General features: G+C 42.2%; 1 protein-coding gene across 1 annotated transcript in view; it reads left to right on the top strand.

Annotated features, from left to right (window-relative positions):
- The first annotated feature begins 5,596 nt into the window (after positions 1 to 5,596).
- The window catches only part of ptchd4 (patched domain containing 4), a 29,307-nt gene continuing 12,319 nt past the window's right edge, over positions 5,597 to 22,584 (top strand). Inside the window, exons 1-2 of the mRNA XM_061244188.1 lie at positions 5,597 to 6,196; positions 9,828 to 10,308. Coding sequence (XP_061100172.1) covers positions 5,597 to 6,196; positions 9,828 to 10,308 — 1,081 coding nt within the window. The remainder of the gene's footprint in view (positions 6,197 to 9,827; positions 10,309 to 22,584) is intronic.

Below are 22,584 nucleotides of genomic sequence, written 5' to 3'. Positions count from 1 at the left end.
CACTGCTGCACCGTCCACTAATGCAGAATTAATGCACCAATAACGCGCTGAGCTGTTTCCCAATCAATGCCGACAGCTTACCGTGACTATATGTCAATTAAAGTGCATTTGTGGTTGCACTTTAGAATTTTAAACAGGGCATTGAAAGGCCCTGAGAGTATAGATGATCTCTATCAGAATCAAACTATACACGGCAGCCTGTAGCGTAGTGGGTAAAGTACATGACTGGGACATGCAAGGTTGGCGGTTCCCCGGTGTAGCCACGATAAAATCTGCACAGCTGTTGGGCCCTAGAGCAAGGCCCCGCATTTCTCCAGGGGGGATTATCTAATCAACTGTAAGTTGCTTTGTATAAAAGTGTCTGCTAAATAGCATTCCAAGTAATGTAATACAAAAGCTGAATTAACACTTAACATTTTATTGTGGATGTAACAAAATGCCTCACAGAAAATGCATCCCAGAGTAAATGTAAAACCCATAATTCTCTTATAAATAATGTGGGGGAAGACTAGAAACAAATCCAAGCCTGCATCCTACGAATAAAGGTTCTGACGCTTTAACTAGATATGGTTCTTCTATAGTTCCCATTGGAACCATTTTTTTTCCTGTGGAAGGAATAATCCAGGTGTTTTATATCATTCTAATGGATTTGCTGCATGACTGAAAAGAAAAACTTTTGGGTTTTTTATGACTCTAAATTTAGGTTAAATTAGCTTAGTAAGAAAAGTACAGTCCTTATTTGGTTGCAGTCAGGGGAATTAGGCAAGGACAGGGCAAATTAATCACTGGCAGTTGCCGTCATGAACTCATTCAATGATGCAGCAGTCAGCTTTACAGGACGAGAAGAGACTTGCTTTAACCGTGTCATTTGAACAAAGAGAAATCACCGTTTCACCAATTACAAGTGAAACCCAAATGCAGGTAAGCATTAACATGGTAGCCTGGTACAATGTTTAGCATTTGAAATAAACGTTGCACTGGGTTCACTATAAAACGTGCAATGAACAGGCATACTTCCAAACCTCCAATGAGCCGTCAGTGTCTGTCTCACAAATTATTTTATTTATAAATGTTGCCCTTTCCCCATTTCCAATTATTCTTAAAGAATGGACTCGATGCCCTCATCTCTTGCCAACCATTTGTATAAATTGTTCTATTTCAACAATTATTCTTTCTGGTAAAAATACCAATTGGTAGACATTAGAATAATTTGGAATTGTATACTTGTGCGATTTACCCTCACTTCAAGGTGAACTGCACTGCCAGTTGCCTAAGTCATTTATCAGACACGCCATTTCCCCCTTCATTTGCATTGGAAGTAGCTGAAAACAGGTCTAGACAGAAGGAAAAAAAATGTAATTAAGAGTTTCAGAGAAATCCTGAATGAACGAATTCTTTCAGGGTGCTGTAGGGATATGCGGTCCTCTCTCCCATGCACAGTACCTGCAATGCAAAAAGAGTACAGGTATGAATATATAAAACTAAACCAGCAGTATCTACAAGCCAACGGAAGCATAACTACAGCAGAAAGATACAAATGTAACTTTAGAAAGGCTTTCAAAATGGGAATGTGCAGATCTCTGGGTATGTGAAATACCAGGTCTATACAATGCTATAATCTAATACATATAAAAAACATTTTAAAACAATCAATAAAATGCAATAGATGTCCACTCCGTTTTATTGTGAAATAATCCTAATTCGAGTTCTGGGGGTGAAATATTAGATTTTAAAATGCATTACTATAGTGAGTGGACGGGCACAATAACTCAATCCATACATTTGAATAATTGACTTCATTGAAAGTCTTTTGGGTAGACTGACAGCCAGCTGCTGATTTAAAGATTGCAAAATGATTACAGAGACAGAAAATTGCCTTTTTTTTAAAATAAATAATCCTACATCTACATAATACACACAGATAAGATGGAGTGGGGGAGAGTGGAACAGGACATAACCTTAGATAGATAGCTACATTTATATAGCGCTTTTCTCATACTCAGTGTTTTACAGTGATGAGTGGGAAACTCGCTTCGACCAGCACCAATATGTAGCACCCACCTGGGTGAGGCAACAGCAGCCATTTTGTGCCAGAACGCTCACCACACATCAGCTGAGGTGGAGACGGAGAGAACAATGATTTTGAATCAGGGCATGATTTGGTGGCAGGTTGAAAGAGCCAGTTTGGGAATTTAGCCAGGGCACTGGGGAACCCCCTACTCTTTGTTAAGAGTGTCACGGGATCTTTAATGACCACAGTGAGTCAGGACCTTGGTTTAATGTCTCATCTACAACACAGTGTCCCCATCACTGCACTGGGGCATTGGGGTTTTCATATGACAAGAGGGAAAATCACCCCTACTGTAGTAGTCCATGTTTGAGCCAGTGTCTAATAACATAAAAGCACGACAACTGTAACTTGTGGGCAAATGCAATGCGAAGAATAAGCAGCACGGGAATGAAGAAACACACTCATACTCAACCCACATCGGACAAGGATTCACAACAGACTACTGCAGACAAAATCAATTCCCCTCCCCATTCTGCAATATCTCCCAATCAAAGTTGTTCTGCTCTTAGAGCTTCACACCCAGACTGGCGAAACGCCAAAAGACAAAATAAAACTGAGTGATCCTGTAGGACCTGTGCCAGACCTGTGCCAGATCTTCACTTTTCTCTCTCTGGGTACATCGCTGTTGCACTGCGTTAGGTGGAGTCACTGTGGCGAGAGGTGACTGAGCAAGATAAACCCAATGAACTGAAGCAATAGTCTTAAACCCATTTACCAACGACAGAAACACTGCACAAAACAAAGACTGCACAAAACAAAAACACGGCACAAAACAAAATATCCATGAGTCTGGGCATGACAGACCTGAAAAGCAAACTCCCTCTCGCAGAAGGGTTCTAAATCCATCCATCCATCCATCCATTATCTGAACCCGCTTATCCTGAATAGGGTCGCAGGGGGGCTGGAGCCTATCCCAGTATACATTGGGCGAAAGGCAGGAATACACCCTGGACAGGTCGCCAGTCCATCACAGGGCACACATACCATTCACTCACACACTCATACCTACGGGCAATTTAGACTCTCCAATCAGCCTAACATGCATGTCTTTGGACTGTGGGAGGAAACCGGAGTACCCGGAGGAAACCCACGCAGACACGGGGAGAACATGCAAACTCCGCACAGAGAGGCCCCGGCCGACGGGGATTCAAACCCAGGACCTCCTTGCTGTGAGGTGGCAGTGCTACCCACTGCACCATCCATGCCGCCTTAGGGTTCTAAATAACCTTCCAAATAAATAACATACATTCCTGGGTAAATAACTTTCGAAAAGGGTTCTGCAGTGGGAGTGCTAGAGCACAGAAATGCTGTATTCAAAAACATCTCCCCCAAAAAGACACGGGAGCCGCCACCTTCAGAACTGCAAACGAAGGTTATTAGCAACACCTGACTCGTTCCCTGGCTGTTTGAGGGAACGGGTGCAGCTGATGTCCAAGGTCCTGTACACCTCCCTGACAATTTGAGGGAAAATATCTATCTACTGTCCCAGGTTGTGTAGGCAAGGACATATACAGCTGCTATCCAAGGTCCTGTAGGCCTCCCAGTCTGTGGGAGGGAGGGAACAGGCAGAGCTGCTGTCCAAGATCAAGTAGGCCCCTATCTGTGGAAGGGAACAGGCACAGCTGCTATCCAAGGTCCTGTAGACTGCCCTGTCTGTGGATCAGAACCTATACAGCTGCTGTCCAAGGTCCTGTAGACCTCCCTGGCTGTGGATCAGAACCGATACAGCTGATGTCCAAGGTCCTGTAGTCCTCCCTGGCTGTGGATCAGAACCAATACAGCTGCTGTCCAAGGTCCTGTAGTCCTCCCTGGCTGTGAGAGAGAAGAGGTAGAACTAACAGCAGCCAAAAACAGCCCCCTCTGTCCCATTCTTCTCTATTCACAGCAATAAATACCAATAAAGGTTCATTAAGAGAGGCGCAGCCTCTGAGCTACAAGAGACTTTTTAAAATGCCTCTTCTAAATGCAATCTGCAGACCATTGCTGACATTTGCCGGTAATCTTTATAAAACACAAAAGGGTGGAGGATCTCCACTTTCTGCTAGAGTATCTATCACAATCTCACAGCTCTGCCAAGTACACGCATGTTCTGCGACCCAAAATACATACGTGACGCACGTTAAAGATGACAGTACTTATTTTGTTTTTATTTGTTTTTATTTTGTGATTAGTGTGGTTTTATGGCGTGGATTCGGCAATTTATTTCATAGCACTTTCCTTTCGGGAAAAGAGATACCAAAATGACAAATGGTGTGTTCTTGGCTTTTCGTTATTGTCCTTGCTTTAATATATGCTTCAGGGAACGTGTCACTGCAGTTAGACCCTCTCTGCATTCAGGGATCTCAGTAAAGAGACAGAAAATAAATAGAGAAGAAAAACATTCTATATGCAGATTCTGACAACAATTCATTGCATAGCAATAACTTATTTAATGCTGGCTGCACTATTGATAACACATGTGCTAACACAGGGCAAAATCTGAAGAGACAGAAAGAGAAAGCCATAAGCTTTAGAAAGGGACAATCAAAGGTGTTGAAATGTGACCAGCAGGCGATGACTGCATAACACAAGACAAATGAAATGGTGTGGGTAGAATGTGCAATGATTACACACTGGCAGATGGAAATGTGTAGATGGACTATATACAGCAAGAACAAAGTGGCATGATCGGGGACCATATCATATCATAGCAACATAGGAATAGAATGACATTGTATAAAATACCAACTAAAACACACACATGGGGGGGGGGGGGGGAGAGAGAGAGAGAGAGAGAGAGAGAGAGAGAGAGAGAGAGAGAGAGAGAGAATTGACAACTGCAGACTTGTAATCCTATTAAGGAGTTGAGTATATTGACTGTATAGACGATATTGCTTGTGATTGGAGTGATAAGGCGACATCCTTAAAATTCTGGTTTCATCTCATATGGACGTCAGTGTTCAGTCCTACAGTTTTAAATGTAGGCGTTCCATTCATTGTGTAATGTTAATTGGTGAGAGGTCTGTAGACCTTCAAGGATGCGTACTACTTGACCATTAAGCCACGGGTTATTTTTTTCCCACGTCCCTGTCTTATTTTATCACAATACCGAAAGCTGTAAGCGGGCGCGTGTTCTTAAAATAACTCTGCATCAGCATTTCCGCGAACCCCCACCCCCCCATCCCCCGCCCCCCTGCCCTCCTCCACCAAACCCCCCCCCAACCACAGCACATGGTTACAGTCAAGTATCCTACATAAATCAGCTACCGCCGATAGTGTAGTTAGAACTAGGCACACATGCCTATACCAGACCGCCGAGGACTGCTGCTGTTGCGGCACCAGCAACATTAACAGTCCCGGATCAGCGGTTAAAAAGGGGGAACGATGGCTTGATGAGATGAAAGAAAATAAAAATCCAGGAGTGATCAATATCTGACTCTCGTTGCAAATTGCTGCAGTGTTTTACAGGTGTAGTGTTTTTATTTAAAAAAAAAAAAAGAAAAAAAAAAAGGATTGACAAAGCGGGGCAACGGAGCCACATGTCACATGTGCTTCATCGGAAGAAGCGGGGCATCTGCAAGCTGGATCCGGAGGAGGATGCTGCGGCAAGTGGTTCACAGAGGGCTAAAAGCTTCTTTCTACTGGCTGGGTTTATTCGTTAGCAGGCATCCGGTTTTTTTCCTCACCGTCCCCGCTGTCTTAACCATCATTTTCGGATCTACCGTGCTGAGCAGATTCAAGCCCGAAACGGACCTAGAGATACTGGTTGCACCGACCCACAGCCTCGCTAAAATCGAGCGGAGTCTGGCGAACAGTCTTTTCCCCATCGACCAGTCCAAAAACAAGCTGTATTCAGATCTGCACACTCCCGGCAGATATGGCAGGCTGATTCTGCTGGCGAAATCGGGGGGAAACATACTGGAACTGGCCGAGCAGGTTCTGCAGGTCCACAAGAAGGTGCTGGATTTGCGGGTTAATTACAAAGGGTTCAATTACACTTTCGCGCATCTCTGTGTCATGAGCTACCGGGATAAGAGATGTCTTTTGGATGATATAATTACAATTTTCGAAGATATCCGCTTAGCTATTCTCTCTAACAACACTTTATCAAAGGTGCCAGTGAGCTATCCAAATACGACGTTAAAGGTAAGACGGTAATTGGTTTTAAAAAGCTATTATTTTAAAGATGAACATTAACGAGCAACAATCAATTGTGGAACGGTTGTATGAGTCAGGTACATCCATGGTTAATGGACATGCCTTCCGTAAGCCTACATCATTAGCCAAAAAAACCGAAATTCCGGGATCTCGAGTACTGCAACAGCTTTACAAGCTGGCTTGCTAGCGTATTTTTTTAATAACGAGTGCGGTGGCAGAGGTCTGGTCGTTTGCTACCAATCCGATTCTTCTCTGATTGAAAACCAATTAAAAAGCAGTGCAAACAGATTCATAGTCTCCACTGCACGTAGGAACAATGTTCACGTAAATGTTGCTACAGTGAAGCAGTCTGCGGTTTCTTCGCCCTTTTCAGACATTTCTAGACATATAATGGACTGCCATGGAGTCGTGTGTGTCTGTGTGTGTGTGTGATGTGGCTACCCACAAATACGCGGTGCATTTCGGAACTTTCCCGTCCGTGTACGCTATAAATAAACACTTAAACTTTTTTTTTTTCCTGGTTGATATGTGATATAGGCGTCTCGAAATAGCATTGGACATGTAGGCGGCATGTACAGGTGTATGAGGCGACCATCGGAGTTCCGCGGAATTAGCATGGAATTATGCATTTATTTATTTTTTGGTAAAATTAATCTAGAAAGCACACAAGCCTACAGGCCTGCGTACTGTAAATAAAGCTTCTTTTAGCATTCAGATTGCAAGCGAGCATGTAATGCATTCTTGTCGTGAATATTACGCACACCCCCAGTGGGAGCCCTGTTCACTCTGTGTTTCGTGGTCATTGAGAGAATTATTTCCATGTGGAAAACCCCTGTCTGAGTACGGTGAGCATTTTAAAACCATACACCTCAACTCACTGATCGTAAAAACAACCGTCGCATATGTATTTCATATTTTAATAATATAGTTATGTTATAATTGGGCTACTACAGGGGGTTCGTCCCTGTGAGTAATTTAACTGGAGTCTGTTCATTCATACGCCGTTTCCACTTGATCACTTCCGACCTGAAAGTGGTGACGCTGTAATGCAGCATCCGCGGCTCCGGTACGGTAGTCCCCTCTCCTTTCACTTCATTGCTACACTGTCTGCTCTCAGTAGCGCATTCTCCTCTCTTTCTACAACGCACCTGAAATGATCGCATTGCTCGGGATCCCAATTCACCCGCATGAAGAAGGAAAGCGGCCCCCTTGTAGTTGCTTAAAGTGTTAAATGCTTCATTGATGTTTTTTTTTTTCCCTGCAGCTTTTCTTGACAGATTTACCCCTGCATCATGTGATTTGGAGTGTGCTGTGCGGCTTCCCTGGTAGTCATAGTTTAGCGAGAGATGGGGAGGGGGGAGGGGGGGCATCCCCCTCGCCTTTTGGCAGGATATTATATCATTCCCTCCACGGTCTAGGCATTAAAGAAATGCCAGTCCCTCCCAGGAACCCAGCCAGAGTGTGCCAGTGTTCACGACTGCTGAAAAGCGACCTGTCCGCGCCATTCTCCTGTCCTGAAGGATGCTCGCATGTTTGAAGGTGTAAGCTGCTGCATTTCAAAGTTACAGCCCAACCTGAATGGGACGCATCTGACTCAGAGTCTCAGCAAAGCCTGTGTATTTTTTTCGATTATTGTAACAGCCGGGTGATTTCATACAATGCTCTTGAATGAACATGATCATGTTGATTATTAGTGCCATGGGTAGGATGTCAAACATGAACATGCACCATTATTATTTTTTCTGCAAGAGCCAGATGATGATTTCAGTAGGGGAGAGACAGTCAGTTTCAAAGCGACCGTCAGCCATTGGATGTATTTGTGCTATTATTAGTGGTGCGTGTTTTGATCAGGTTCAGGTCAGAACAGCAGCCGGTGAGCTGTCTGGAAGGAGATTCAGTTTTCCATTGCATGGCTGGGTAACCACCGCTTCACTTATCAAAGAGGCCATTTTAATTTCGGGGGCAAGGAGGGCAAGTCGAAGCAAGTGCCTGAATCAGTTAGCCAAATCTCCACGGGATACATTTCTATTCCTGGTTTCTGTGTTTTAGACAGCCGTGTTGTTTAGAGCAGGATGATTGGGACTTACTTCAGGTGCTACTGAGCTACTGAGAGCATCAACACAGGGGGCAAAGGGACAAACAACAATGACTGGATGATATTAAGAAACCTGTCAAATTAAAACACGATAGGCAAGTAAGAAATGTAAAAGGCAAAACAAAGCCTGCAATATTACGTCCTGTAGTATAGTAACATAATAGTACCTACAATACTTCAATGACTGGAATCTAATGCATTTTTTAAAAATGCATATTTGGCAGACTTCGTTATTGTTTGCGCCTAAAAATAGTGGCAGCTACAGTTACTGGTACAGTCATGATGCTGTAGGCCGATATTGTCTTTGAAGTTTTATATGCAAAATATTTTACATTTTACAACTCTGTAAAAAACATAAACCTTGAAAGGAAACATGACTGTCAAGTGACTTTCCAGTAACAATTACACAATACTGAGATGTAGACGCAGTTAGCCTGGCACAAGGAAGGCCATATCTGTTTGAATTTCATATAAAAAAAAGACTTTATATGAGACATTTTACAGTGACCCAGTCTTGTGCTTCTCAATCTGCATGCTGGGGACAGCTGTGTATGCTGGTTTTTGTTGCAGCTAATCGCTTGCTTAATTAAAGCTGTCGAACATGTGTTTAGTAATTTCTGAATTTTCTCCTGAAACTCCTTAACACAATGCAGGTTTGGCTCATTATCATGAGCATTGTCTTTCAGTTCTTCATTATCTACCGAATGTGCTCAGAAGCCATGTGTCCATGTGTTCTCCACATAGGAGCCTCGTGATTCACCTCAGTCTTTAATTTGATTAGTTTGTTTCTTTAACCTCTTTTTATGTAATCATTTGTAATACAGCACAATAAGCACAATGTGACTATGTGATTTGTATTCTTCACGGCATGCACAGCTATTTCTGACAATGTGGCTTCGGAGAGTAAATAATCCCTGAAAACATGAAAGGGTTCTAATAAAGAAGAATGAACGGCTTGTTAAAATTCTGGGATTGCAAACGCGTTTGGGACGAAACTCAGCATGCACAGGGGTCCCCAGGACCAGGAGTGAGCAGGGCTGGCCTGATTGGTGAGGGAACCAGCATCGGTGTACAGAGTTAATTTGGTAATTAATTTGTGGAAACAGAAACCGGGCCCACCCGGGCTGCAGTAGCTGTCATGTTACTTCTAGGTTTCTGAGGAAACCCCCCCCAGCCACCCTGGGTGAAAAAAATTAAATTAAATCTGTATTCTCGGTTTTGAAATCCATATGCTCAATATTCCAAATCTGTACACTCTGTTTTGCAATCCATATGCTAAGTCTCGCAAACCGAAGCATACAAATTGGAAAACCCAGCGCGTGGTTTGGAAAATCGAGCGTACGGTTTCGCGGCAGGATTACGGATTGGCAAAACAAACACACAGATAAGGAAAGCGAGTGTGCGGACTACAAAACCGAGAGTACAGGCTTTCAGGCCGAAGTATTTGTTTTCACCGATGGCGCTGTGGGGGTTTCGGGTGTCGGGGCGGCTGACAGGGAACCGACGCTGCGCTCTCTCGTTTAGGACGGGAGGGTTGCGTTCATCGGCCACCAGCTGGGAGGCGTGGTCCCGGCGCCCAACAGCCGCGACCAGCAGGTGAAGTCGGCCCGGGCGGTGCAGATCACCTACTACCTCCACAACTACGACTCGCTGGCCCAGGATGCCATCGCCGAGCAGTGGGAGAACGAGTTCTGCAAGCTGGTGCGGCGGCTGGCCGGCTCCGGCGAGGACCTGTACGTGCAGTCGCTCACCTCTCTCAGCCTCTGGAGGGACTTCCACCGCACCGGCGTGCTGGCCCGCAGCGAGGTGCTGGTCAGCCTGGTGCTCATCCTGCTGGCCGCCACCGTGTCCAGCTCCATGAGGGACTGCCTGCGAGGGAAGCCCTTTCTGGGGCTGCTGGGAGTGCTCACCATCTGCATCGCCAACGTCACCGCCGCAGGGATCTTTTTCATCTCCGACGGGAAGTTCAACTCCACGCTGCTGGGGATCCCCTTCTTCGCCATGGGTAAGCGCCGGCCAATGACCGCCCCGCGCCGTGCGCGCAGTACAACGTCCGGTGTCAACCCAACTCCTACAGAGGACATACCGCACACAATATAATGTTCAGTGTTAACCCAACTCTTACAGAGGACATACTGCACACAATATAATGTTCAGTGTTAACCCAACTCTTACAGAGGACATACAGCACACAATATAATGTTCAGTGTTAACCCAACTCTTACAGAGGACATACAGCACACAGTATAATGTTCAGTGTTAACCCAACTCTTACAGAGGACATACAGCACACAGTATAATGTTCAGTGTTAACCCAACTCTTACAGAGAATATACGGCACGGGCTAAAATGTTCAGTGTTAACCCAACTTGGTAGCACTTTATTTGAAGGCTCCTACATAAGAGTTATATAGCTCCTTCATAAACACTACATAGCATATCCATAAGTACTGCATAAGCATTCATAAGCGCTTATGTCAATAACCGACATAAGGATCTTGTGTCACTTCACTTGCTATGTCATGCAATGTCACTTGCTGCAACAATGTTTACATAGTGCACCATATGCCTATTTGTGGTTATTGACATCAGCGCTTATGAACGCCTATGTCGTGCTTATGAGTGTGCGGTGTAGTGCATTATATATATATTATATGTATAGAAATTATATAACTCTTACAGTATGTAGGAGCATTCACTTAGTGTTACTCACTAACTCTTACAGACTACATACAGCCCCTAATGGACCATATGTCCTGCTTTAGAGCTGAATTAACACTGGACATTTACTGTGCACCATGAAGAGTAGAAAGAGTTTTCAGTAATTACTGGGCTGTGAGCCACATCTTCAAAGCGGGGCTTTAATTGTTTTCTGCATCTGCACCATGTTGTGTGACTCCCATGCAGATCTCCATTACGGGCTTCCAGAGGTTTATTTCTATCAGTTCACTGCAGCTGTTGTGTGTCATGTTGCAGTGAGGCTTCACGGGCCTTTCATGAAGCCCCCCTCGTTCATTACCGAGCCGTTTCAACACGGGAAGTTAAGCGACAACGCAATTATCCCACTACTGCTGGTTAACCGTAAAATCTTCCGATAAATTACGGGGAAAAAAATTCAACTGTTGATATTATAACGGAAGCGATTGTTTTGCGCTGGAAGTTTCCTCACTTTCGTATTTCCCTCGATCAGCGGGATTTATTCGACAGTCAATTCTGAAGCGGATTTACATGTTGCAATGGCGCATTCCTTTTAAATGAGAGAAAACATATATTAGGGTAATTCATTCCCTGAGTTCAATTAGGCAAACATGCTTGACAATGACATGAAACCACAATATTGTTAAATTGGTAATGCACTGCTACTGTAATTACAAGTCTCACTAGTATCGAGTGCTTCTGTAGCGTACTGTAGAAATATTGTGAGTTATTCAATGAAGTTGAGCCCTTTGCTCTGCAAACACCATGGTCCTCTGGGTCTTGACTAAAAGCAGAGGATGTCTGGGTTTTGACTAAAAGTGGAGGATGTCTGGGTTTTGACTAAGAGCAGAGGATGTCTGGATTTTGGCTAAAAGCAGAGTATGTCTGGGTTTTGACTAAAAGTGGAGGATGTCTGGGTTTTGACTAAAAGCAGAATATGTCTGGGTTTTGCCACCTGTAGAAAAAACACCAGATGCTGTACCACACAGGAAACACACATGGGATGCCCAGAACTGCATCCTATTTTGTTTCAATTTTGTTTTGCCTCAACTTTTTGTATCATGCACACACTGACATACACACATGCATGTCCACCCTCACATACATGCACACACACGCATGCACACACAGGCACACAACATTATGCTCTTGAAGTGATCTTTACCAATGGCTGTTACTGGACAATGCCAACTAAGTACAAGACTGGTATGATTTCACATGGCTTGCGTAAGCTTTTATTTATGTTGTCTGAGTACTGTTAGCATGAACGAACATGTGTAGTGACCATACCAACACACAAAGCATAAACATAAAAATATGAGCACAAACATAAAATTTCGTGCAGACAGACTGCTGGATATCAGCAGAGCCCATAATGCATTGCTCAAAGGAAATATTTTTTTCCCATTTCCTTATCTAGAACATTCTTCCTGTTTAATGCACCAGCAAACAGTGTTGGCAAAACAATAAGATCCTATCATTAATGTGCCAGTGAGTGTACAATGAAACTGATGATTGTCCAAACAACTGCCATGTCTTTTGTATTATAAAAGGAAAAAATAATCATTTTTGATATAGTTATTGGAATTTTTATATTCATAGATGGACCCTGATTTAATATAAGTGCCAACCCATGTTTCCTTCAATGGCTTTTGCACTTCCATTATCTGCTCAGGTTAATAAAGGCCTGTGATTTTATGCAAGCATGCCCTTGTCCAGTACCTTCTAAAAATACAGCAAATACACTCCGTGAGCACTTTATTAGGTAGACCTGTACAGCAGAATGTTAATGCAAATATTTAATCAGCCAATCATGGGGCAGCAACCAAATGCATAAAAGCATGCAGATGTGGTCAAGAGATTCAGCTGTTTTTTAGACCAATTGTCAGAATGGGGAAGAAATGTGATCTTAGTGACTTTGACCATGGAGTGATTGTTGGTGCCAGACAGGGTGGTTTGAGTATCTCAGTAACTGTTGACCTCCAGGAATTGCAGAGTTTGCAGAGAATGGTGCCAAAAACACCCACTGAGCAGCAGTTCTGTGGGCAGAAATCAGTAGTTAATGAGAGAGGTCAGCAGAGGCCAGACTGGTCAAGGAAGGTGACAATAACATAAATAACATTACAACAGTGGTATGCAGAAGAACATCTCTGAACACACAATGTATCATACCTGTAAGTGATTAGGCCACAGGAGCAGAACACTTAATAAGTCTAATAAATACCTAATAAAGCAATGGGTGGATGTGCCAGCTAGCTCACAGACCTACAGCAGGGATACAGTAAGGATGCCCGTTAAACACTCAGGTCTTAATACAATAGAATTCAGGTTATGACTCCTCAATTGGCAATGCATTATACATAAAGACTCCACAGGTTTAATTCTGTCATCTAGCAATGTTTTTGCACATAACAGGACTTGATTGCAAAAAGCTGATACTGCTTATTCAATTGCTTCAGATTTTTGCCTTGCCTAGTAGTTGCTAAGCAAAGTATAATCACATAGCAGGTCCTTCTACAGTTGGCGAAAAAAACTCTTAGAATTGCAAACAGCAATCTGTTAACTTTTTCACTCAAGATAAGAATTGGATTCTGTGGTTATGCAGCCCCAGGCAGTGGGCCAATTTCAGACACAAATTGGGACACAAAAACTTAAAACGTTCCAAGAGCTTTCCTCTCTAGCGAACCAAACTAACTACAGTATAACTTTGTCCGTGTGAGCTATGCCAGGTGTTGAGTCAATATGAAGCCTTTAATTCCACGTACAGCTTCACTGCAAAAACAATATCTCCCTTAACAAGTGTTTTAGTCTTATAAAGACGTAAAATCTTTTTTTCTCATATTTGAAGTTGCTTTTTGTGTCACAAATTAAATTTTCTTACCCCATTGACAAATATTGAAATGACACAAGCTGTCTCACATCATCAGCAATATTTGTGTCTTATTTGGCAAACAAAAAAGTAATAGAAATCGACTAAAATACTTATTTATTGGTTTTTGCAGCGCTGTTTTCCGGATTGTGTTGCTCAGCTGTATAAATATTACATACGGAAGGAATAAAACTGGGCATGGCTTCATTCTCCAGGAACTGAAGGCACTGTAATGGCCTTCTCTAACATTGATTCATGCGCGGTGGCAAATTGAACCTCAGTCTGACTCGATTTTCAACATATCTGCCGAACACCACCTGCTCTCCTTCTGCGCCAAAATCGCTCTCACCCAGACAAATGATCCTCTGCCATCTTTACAGCGCAGTGGCAAGCCGTGATTTATGCAGCTCCCTCTACATTAAGGCAATGAGGGAAAATATGAGCGAGGTGTTCTGTACATATGTGCCACATTAGCTCAGGAGGTAAGAATGGTTGCCTGGCAGTCGGAGGGTTGCCGGTTGGATCCCCTGCCCCGGGTGTGTTCAAGTGTCCCTGAGCGAGACACCTAACCCCCAATTGCTTCCGATCAGCGAATTTTTCCCTTGCAAGGCAGCCTTTCACTGTTTAAGTGAATGAGGCATTCATTGTAGGGATGAAAAGGCTATATAAATGCAGCCCATATGTTTTTACAGTCAAGGTATTGTGCACATATGTTCTGTACAGCTGTAAGGCTTCTCCCTCTCAAAAACACTATTACTACACTGTAACACACAGGCACACACACAGAAATACAGACAGACACACACACACACACTTACATACATCATACATACATACATACAAACATACATACAGTATATGCATTTCTGGGAGCAATATCAGAATGATGTCATGAATGATGAGCGTTTGACGAGTGGTTTAAAGGCATGCAGCACACATCCCAGAAAATAACCGTAAATGTAATACTAAATGCAATAATTAAATTTAATAGTGTCTTCCCTGTACCACGCACTGCATCAAGGCTACAGGCAGAGGTGGGAAATCCAGGTCTCAGTGCACAGTGTTTTGTTCCAGTCGTCTGAATTTGATCATTAGCACATTTCTTCAGGCCGGAGGCAGAAAGAATACGTGAAATCAGCAGGCCGAGATCACGGGCGGAAGAAGCACACGGCAGGACTTTCACTTCCTGACCCCTGGACTTTCAACCTCCCTGGTCGCATGAAACACACTATCCATCAGACAAAAGATTTAATCCCATCGTTTGAAGTTCTATTAGACACGATAGGAAATTCAGAAAGCAGCACCACCATTACGGCTCCATGCCCTCTGGGCTTCAGAGCACGTTGTGCTTTGTAACCTATACTTGTACGCACAAGGTCTAACTTCAGAGAACACGTATCAGCAGTGCCACCACACATTTATAATTAGGCTCCATTTTTTAAATGGGCACTAAGTTTGTACAAAGGTCAGAGCAGGCCTAGCCTGGGAGAGCGAATGGTGTAGGTTTTACATTCATTTTACATGGCAAACCACCTGAGTGTTGATAGACTGGACCTAGACTGGACCTGCTACTGGTCACATGATTGGCTCTGTAGGGTGAGGGTGTGCTCTGCCACTGTTACCGATGGCAACCGGAAAAATATGTGGTCTCAAGTTCCAAAGATGTTTGTGTGATTTTCAGTTCTAAAATACCAAAATCATTCTCTGTCCAGTTGTACATGTCCCTTCTCTAGTGCCTCTCATGAGCTTTACCAAGAACAGGCTGTTTTAGTGACTGTGTCCTTAGTGCCTCTCATGAGCTTTACCAAGAACAGGCTGTTTTAGTGACTGTGTCCTTAAGCCTCATTGATATCAGTGAACCTCTGTTCTGATTGGCCGGCTAGCACCTTCTTGACTGAGCGCTTGGATTTGTTTTGGCTACATGGTGGAAGCAAATAAGTGCATCGCTGTGGTGTCACAACTTCACGGAAATCCGAACGGCTCGTGCTAAATGCATATTTTCTTCATACAAATTGTGTGGATTTATTTGGGGACTGCGTGTTTAGATACTTTCACAGTTGGAATACACCTTCATTTGGAATGCCCATTCATACTGTATATCTGCGCTCATTACCGGGTCCTCCACCATCGATTTTGGGCAGCGTAGCCAAGCACACGATGTCAAGCGACGCTTCTTATTGGACCGCAGCTTGCTGGTCGCGCTCACACAGGTATGAGTCAGAGGGAGACACCTCGAGTGAGGCTTGCGTCCCTGAGTGCTGTTATCGCTAATTCGTCTCTGCTACTCGCCACAACCGGCACACGTGCGGTCAGGGTTCGATCGGCGCACTGCAACCGGGGCCGTGCCTCAATTGCACCAGCCGCCCACAAGCCTGCGTTTCAGTTTATTAACAGACTGCACACATTCAGCACCACTCTTACGAGAGAAAAGGGCTCGCAAAGCGAATCTGTCACCGACGCATCGATTGCGTGCATTAGCGAAGGCTCTCTCTGAACTGAGATTGATATCTTTGCGTGCTGGTTTTCTGGTGACTCTCGCCCCTCTCAGAGGGGGTGTGACTATTGATTTAAGTACATGAACCTTGTGTACGCATTGTCATTGAGAAGCTACATTGATGCGATTGATTCATCGGGCTCTGAGAGATGGGGAATTAATTAGCTGATGAAACAAGGGATCGATTATTAATCGTTCCCCATTTGAAATTGTTCGTTATCAGCTATGTTTTATCCATGGAAACACATGGCTGCCAAACAGTTGAATTAACTTATTTTCATTGTTTTCTTTTTCTATGTATCAGATACCTTTATTCCACACAGTGTTTCAGGTGCACCTTTTAAGATCACTAAAATGCCACCGCTGTTAATGCCAGTCAAGTCCAAACATGATTTGGCACCCGTCATGGCAACCAAGCATACTGTGGTCACAAGTATGCCATTGTTTAGACACTGTGCACTGCAACTGTCTGTGTTAAGTATTTTAGTCTCGTAATGAGACTTAAAATCTTATTTTCCTTCTCTCAAGTAGAAAATATTAGCCTGGTTTAAGTTACTGTTTACTTGACATGGTTTTTTTTTTAATAATAAAAAATAAGTCTAAATAGATGACTCAGATACTTGTTGAGACTGACTTATTTTTTTGGGTTTTTGCAGTGTGTTGGTCCTGAATACCACTAACCTAGTGGCACTCCACCCTGGTCTTGGTGGGCCACAGCGTCTGCTGGTTCTTGTTGTTACTGCTTCATTGATAGCTGCTGCATCTTCTTGTCTCCTCAAAATAAGTGAGGCAGAGCGTTTATATTGTATTCCTCACACTTCAAAGTAGGGCAGTTTGTATCACTTATTCACCAATCTTATATATTTCAATACATTTTGATATGCCAATAATCTGGCATGTACTACCATTGTTTACATACTGTGTACATACTACATTAGTTTGCATTGCGCTAGTGGCGGAGTTATTTCAGAAGTGAGAAAATTGAGTTGCTGGCTAGTCTTGAGAGACAGATCCAATGGGTTGAATATTGCTTTGTCAGTGTGTTTACGCTTGTGGAGAGAAGGGCTTTGTAATTCCCTCAAAAGGTGAGGAGGATATCCCTTCACTGCTCTCCCTCTGTACACAAGCTATGTCATGTTCCCTCTATGGTGTAGAGTTGCCTGAGGGATTTCAGAGAAATCCCATCCTCTGCTTCTCGTTGCTCCCACCTGATCCCTGGTCTGGCTCCATACGGAAAAAATATGCACGGAAATACGTAGATGGGAGCTACATGTATTGTGTTATATGTACTTACAGTATATTTATTTTGCATTTATTTAAAATATATATAGACATGATATTTATATACATTTAAAATATATGGTCTTTTCAAAAATTGCCTCTTTTGTATTTTTATTACATGAATACATTTAATGCATATGTGCTTACATATAATATATAAAAAAAAATATTTAAATGCATAAATGCATAAATGCATAAAATGTATGCATGCATAAGATGCCTACAGATATTAAACAATATATTTAAATAGAGAATTTCCTGTCATATATTTAAATGTATGTATCAGAATGTATCAGAATTGCATGACAAATAATTATACCGGAATAGTGGGTCAGAGGGGGAAAAAACATGATTTGGATACTGAATATAATAATGGCCGTAACTGGAAGCAATATTTCACATTTAACGACAGTATCCTTTAAAATTACGCAGCTTTGTTTTTGGCTCGAACTGTGTATAGAGGCCCTGGGCTCATTCCAATCGCTTATCTTTCTCCTCTTTCATCTTTCACTTGCTCCTGACCCGGAAAACGAGGACAGCCCAGCCCCTTAAATATTCCTTCAAGGACATAGAAGTTAAAGTTAGGAACTCCCAATATTTCCTTTCAGCAAGAAACATCAGTGCATCCTTTTTGGAAGTATTTTTTTTCGTGAAGTCATACGCATAAATGATCGACCTGTGGATCCACCTCTCCCCATCGACATGGCTTTGAACTGACGTCTGGAGGAACAACGGTATTCAATTCGCCTAATTCGCGTTCTCGATTTTCCCGTGTTTACTTCTTTTCCTAGCCTCTTTTGATGGGTGGAGCTAATGGCAAGAAAAGTAGAAATATTGGAGATTGGAATGAGCCCCCTCGTTGTAGACTAATAATATACTGATTGGCTTTGTAGGCAGTGTTGTGTGTCACAGTTCACTTTCAGGATTTGAACTATGTTGCATATGATTGCAAAATACCTCACTGCACATTCAGTTTAGTTAAACAAGGGCTTTAAACTGCACAGGAGCTAAGTCCTCAGATTCGTCAGTGGAATTAACCTGCTAACAGTTTTGAGGTGATTTCAACCTAAAAGCTGACACATAATTACAGAGCCATTGCTTCCATTGTTGTTCTCTTACAGGCAGGAAGTAGCATACTTACCATATTTTGCATGAGATGTCTATTAGATTACTACTGCTGTGAGTAGTACATGGAACAAATGTAATAGTTATAGCACTTAAATGTGTTTTTAAAAAACTTAAGGGGTATGTAAATTGGATAGAGTCTACAGAATTTATTCATAAATCCCTGGAAAATGGTTGAGGTTCTGTTTATGGTAGACATTTATCTACAACTTTATTTTTTACAGTGACAAGGCACATTAATCAACATTACTGTAAATGTGCCAGTATTACCCAACTGGCTAGTTTTCAACTGCAGTCCCTGGGCAAGATGGAAAAAGCCATTAAAAATACTTCACGAGGTGTAAGCAGCGTACAACTTTAATGTGGCACAATATAATCACTCCCCATTTACATATTATTATTATTATTATTATTATTATAAGTAATGCCTGAAATGGCGTAGAATTGGTATTTAGTATGTAGTGCCTGGCCGTATCTTGTATCATGACGGTGGAAAGTACACAAAATGGCTCAGAACGTAGGCAGATAATCTATCGATATATTGTCAGCATTCATAATTAGAGATCAATCTGATAGTACCTGGAAGTGATAAGAAAATTATGATGATAATATTGCTCATGTGCTATGTAAGCTCGTGGCTAGTGTATTACTACAGTGGCATACAAAGCACAGGGTATTGTGTCCTTACAAAACACGGCAGTCTACTGTACCATTGTTCACTGGAAATCTGCTTGCAAATCTTTTTAGGCATCTGGATGGGCTGGTAGCACAAGCCAATTACTAGATTAGCAGATAATTCAAATCTATATAATAGATTAGTGCATCGTTATTGTAGTGTAGCACAATTTATGCTGGAATGATTAGTGGTTCTGCACTGTGCCGGCCAAGAGCAGATGCCCACGAAGAAATAAACTGTTAATGGTGTAATGTCATATAAAGTTCACTTCCTAAGCACTATCAAATGTACTGTATTCTCTAGTCATAAATTAAAGTACTCATGATTCATGATTTGGGCTTTACAGTAAATACTATGAAAATAACTATTATCTGCTACTACTACTACTACTACTACTACATTACAACTGTTATTGTTACTACTACTACTACTACTACTACATTACAACTGTTATTGTTTCTACTACTACTACTACTACTACATTACAACTGTTATTGTTACTACTACTACTACGATGACTACTACTCACAGTAACTATTACTAGATGAGACTACATGTGGATGAAGTTTCTGGCTTGGATTTATGGCAAGAAAGCAGAATAATTTCTGTGCTTCAGTTATTTTTAAATTGGCCCAAAAAAACCCCCAAAGATTTCTGCTGCTCTGTTCTGCTGAGTTCCTAAACGCCCTCAATTCGTTTCTGTGAATCACGCATTGACAGCCCCGCTTCGCCGATTGGTAGACCTTTTGATTTACTGCCCTTTGTGTTTTTACATTGTCTTCAAATGGCAATTTGAGGGAATTGATTTTGTCCTGCGGGGTAAGATGCTCCTGTTCTCTGCAGTGATGTGACGGGTCTCCTGAGACAAAGCATGAATTTGATTGACTCCAAAATGGGTGAGGATTGCAAGAGTTTTGCCAAGGGGATGTTTGCATTGTTAAAAAACGTATGCTGACCAAGTTATTTATAATAATGTATAACGTTGTCCACGTAAACAGCATATACACTCAGTGGGCACTTTATTAGGCATTTATTACACCTGTTTTTTTAGACTTATTGGTCTTCTGCCGCTGTAGCCTATCCACTTCGAGGTTTGACATGTTGTGTGTTCAGAGAAGCACCCTCAAACAGACCTCATACACACCCATCAATATGGTGTCAGAAATTACACAGCTTCACGTTCTCACAAATGTGAAGCTGTTGTAATGTCTGGTTATTTGCGTTCCTTCCAGTCAGCTTTGTCCAGTCTGGCCCTTCTCCTCTGACCTCACTCATTAACAACACATTAAGCAAAACTGCTGCTCACTGGATGTTTTTTTTGTTTTGTTTTTTATCCCAAGGGATAAGCAGTTTGAGATACTTAAACCATCCTGTCTGGCACCAACAATCATTCCACGGTCAAAGTCACTAAGATAACATTTATTCCCCATTCTGACATTTGGTCTGAACACCTGAACCTCTTGACCATGTCTGCTTTTTATTTTAAAACATGATAGAATCATTGGTTTTAACCAAAATCCTTTTAAAAATATTTGGTGGGTATGTGCCAGCTGGTACCCAGAAGCAGATTTTCTTTTTTACATTTCCAAGACAGCTTTGATGATCGATAAAACCTAAAACGTCTGAGAAATATTTCCACTGTCAGATATGTTTTTTCGTAGGTTCTTCAAAAGTCACTCTTTTGAGCTGACTCTAGGGAGTTTCAGTAATTCACTCTTTTCTATAATCATTCTTTCATCTTAAAATCTCAAAATGAATTTTGTATTTTTAGTTTCTTTGTTATATGCGTGTTACTGTACACATTGAAAGATGTAATCAAAAATAGCCTTGTTTTATGTTGAGTAGGAACTCTAACCCTAATATGCAGCACCAGTTACTAGAGAGTGCATGAATATTTATCACTACCTTCACAAAAGAACAAAAATTGAATACAATTAAGCAATGAATTTAATGCTGTGAAATTATGTCCCATGCTGAACTAATACAATTTACCTCACATATTTAGTATACATTTGCAAATATTTGCAAATATTGTGATGAAATGAGATTGGACAAAAGCCAGAGTTCTTAAAATTATTTAGGAAAGTTAGTGAGCCAACTCCTTAATCTCATTTTGAATTTCCCATGGCAGGCATATGATTCTTAAAGCAGAGGCAACAACATGAAGCTGCGCCATTTCGGACGCCATTTTGATGGGCGTGTGTGAGGTCTGTTTGAGGGTGCCTCTGAGGACACAGATGAGTAGGGTAATCAATCATGAATCAGTTTGGAAGACTCCCGTCTCACTGCTGCCTGCTTGAACAGCCTCACCGGGGAGACGGGCAGCATTTTTAAGCTGAAAAGATGCAGGTGTTGGCACAAAGTCAGGTTAATATAGTAAAGTACCGTCGATAATACTTTCAGGTTGTGAGGAGTTGGGGGGAAATCAAGTGATTGAGTGTGTTCAAAATCGAGTGAGTTAATGCATTCATAAAGACAAAGCAATGATCAGGTTTCCTCATTCTTCATCTGTCCTTTGGAATTAGATCCATACTTTCCTACCCTCAGCCCGCGGCATTCCCCACTGGCCGGATCAATAGCTTACAAAATGTCCGCCGTCAGTACAGTGGACAAGGGGAGCGTGTCAATGCTCACTGGCCACTCCCAGCACATTGGCTCATTGATTCTCATTCATTAGGGTCCGCTGTCAGGGGAGCTGTGGTCTCCCAGCGCAGATAAACCAGCCCGTAGTCCACAGAATATGACTGTGCACTGGGATGGCACGTACCACTACAGACTCACACTGTCAGAAATAAAGGTAGGAAAAGTGCCTAAAAACGTACAAATGCTTGTTGCATTTGTAAATAGGTAAAATAAAATTGTAACCCTAGTTAACCACATATCATTAATTTGCAAAACGTACTCATTTGTATCCAAAGAGTACATTACTGTACTTTCCGGGTGCATTTGAGAACTGTAATCCTTGAAGTACAAAAATTTACCTCCACTATCACTTTATTTCTGAGAGTGCAGAGTATGCAGTGGGAGGGCAATGTTGTGTGGCAACGGTATTACCTTATATTTTTATCCACCTTATCCATGATTTTTAATAACCCGTTGAGCAAGGGCTAGAATCTCAACATCTAGTGGAGTGGAGATCT

Source organism: Conger conger, chromosome 5 (assembly GCF_963514075.1).
Source record: "Conger conger chromosome 5, fConCon1.1, whole genome shotgun sequence".
NCBI classification, from domain to species: domain Eukaryota; kingdom Metazoa; phylum Chordata; class Actinopteri; order Anguilliformes; family Congridae; genus Conger; species Conger conger.
Note: the sequence above shows the minus strand (reverse complement) of the source record. Positions and strands in the feature narration are given on the sequence as shown.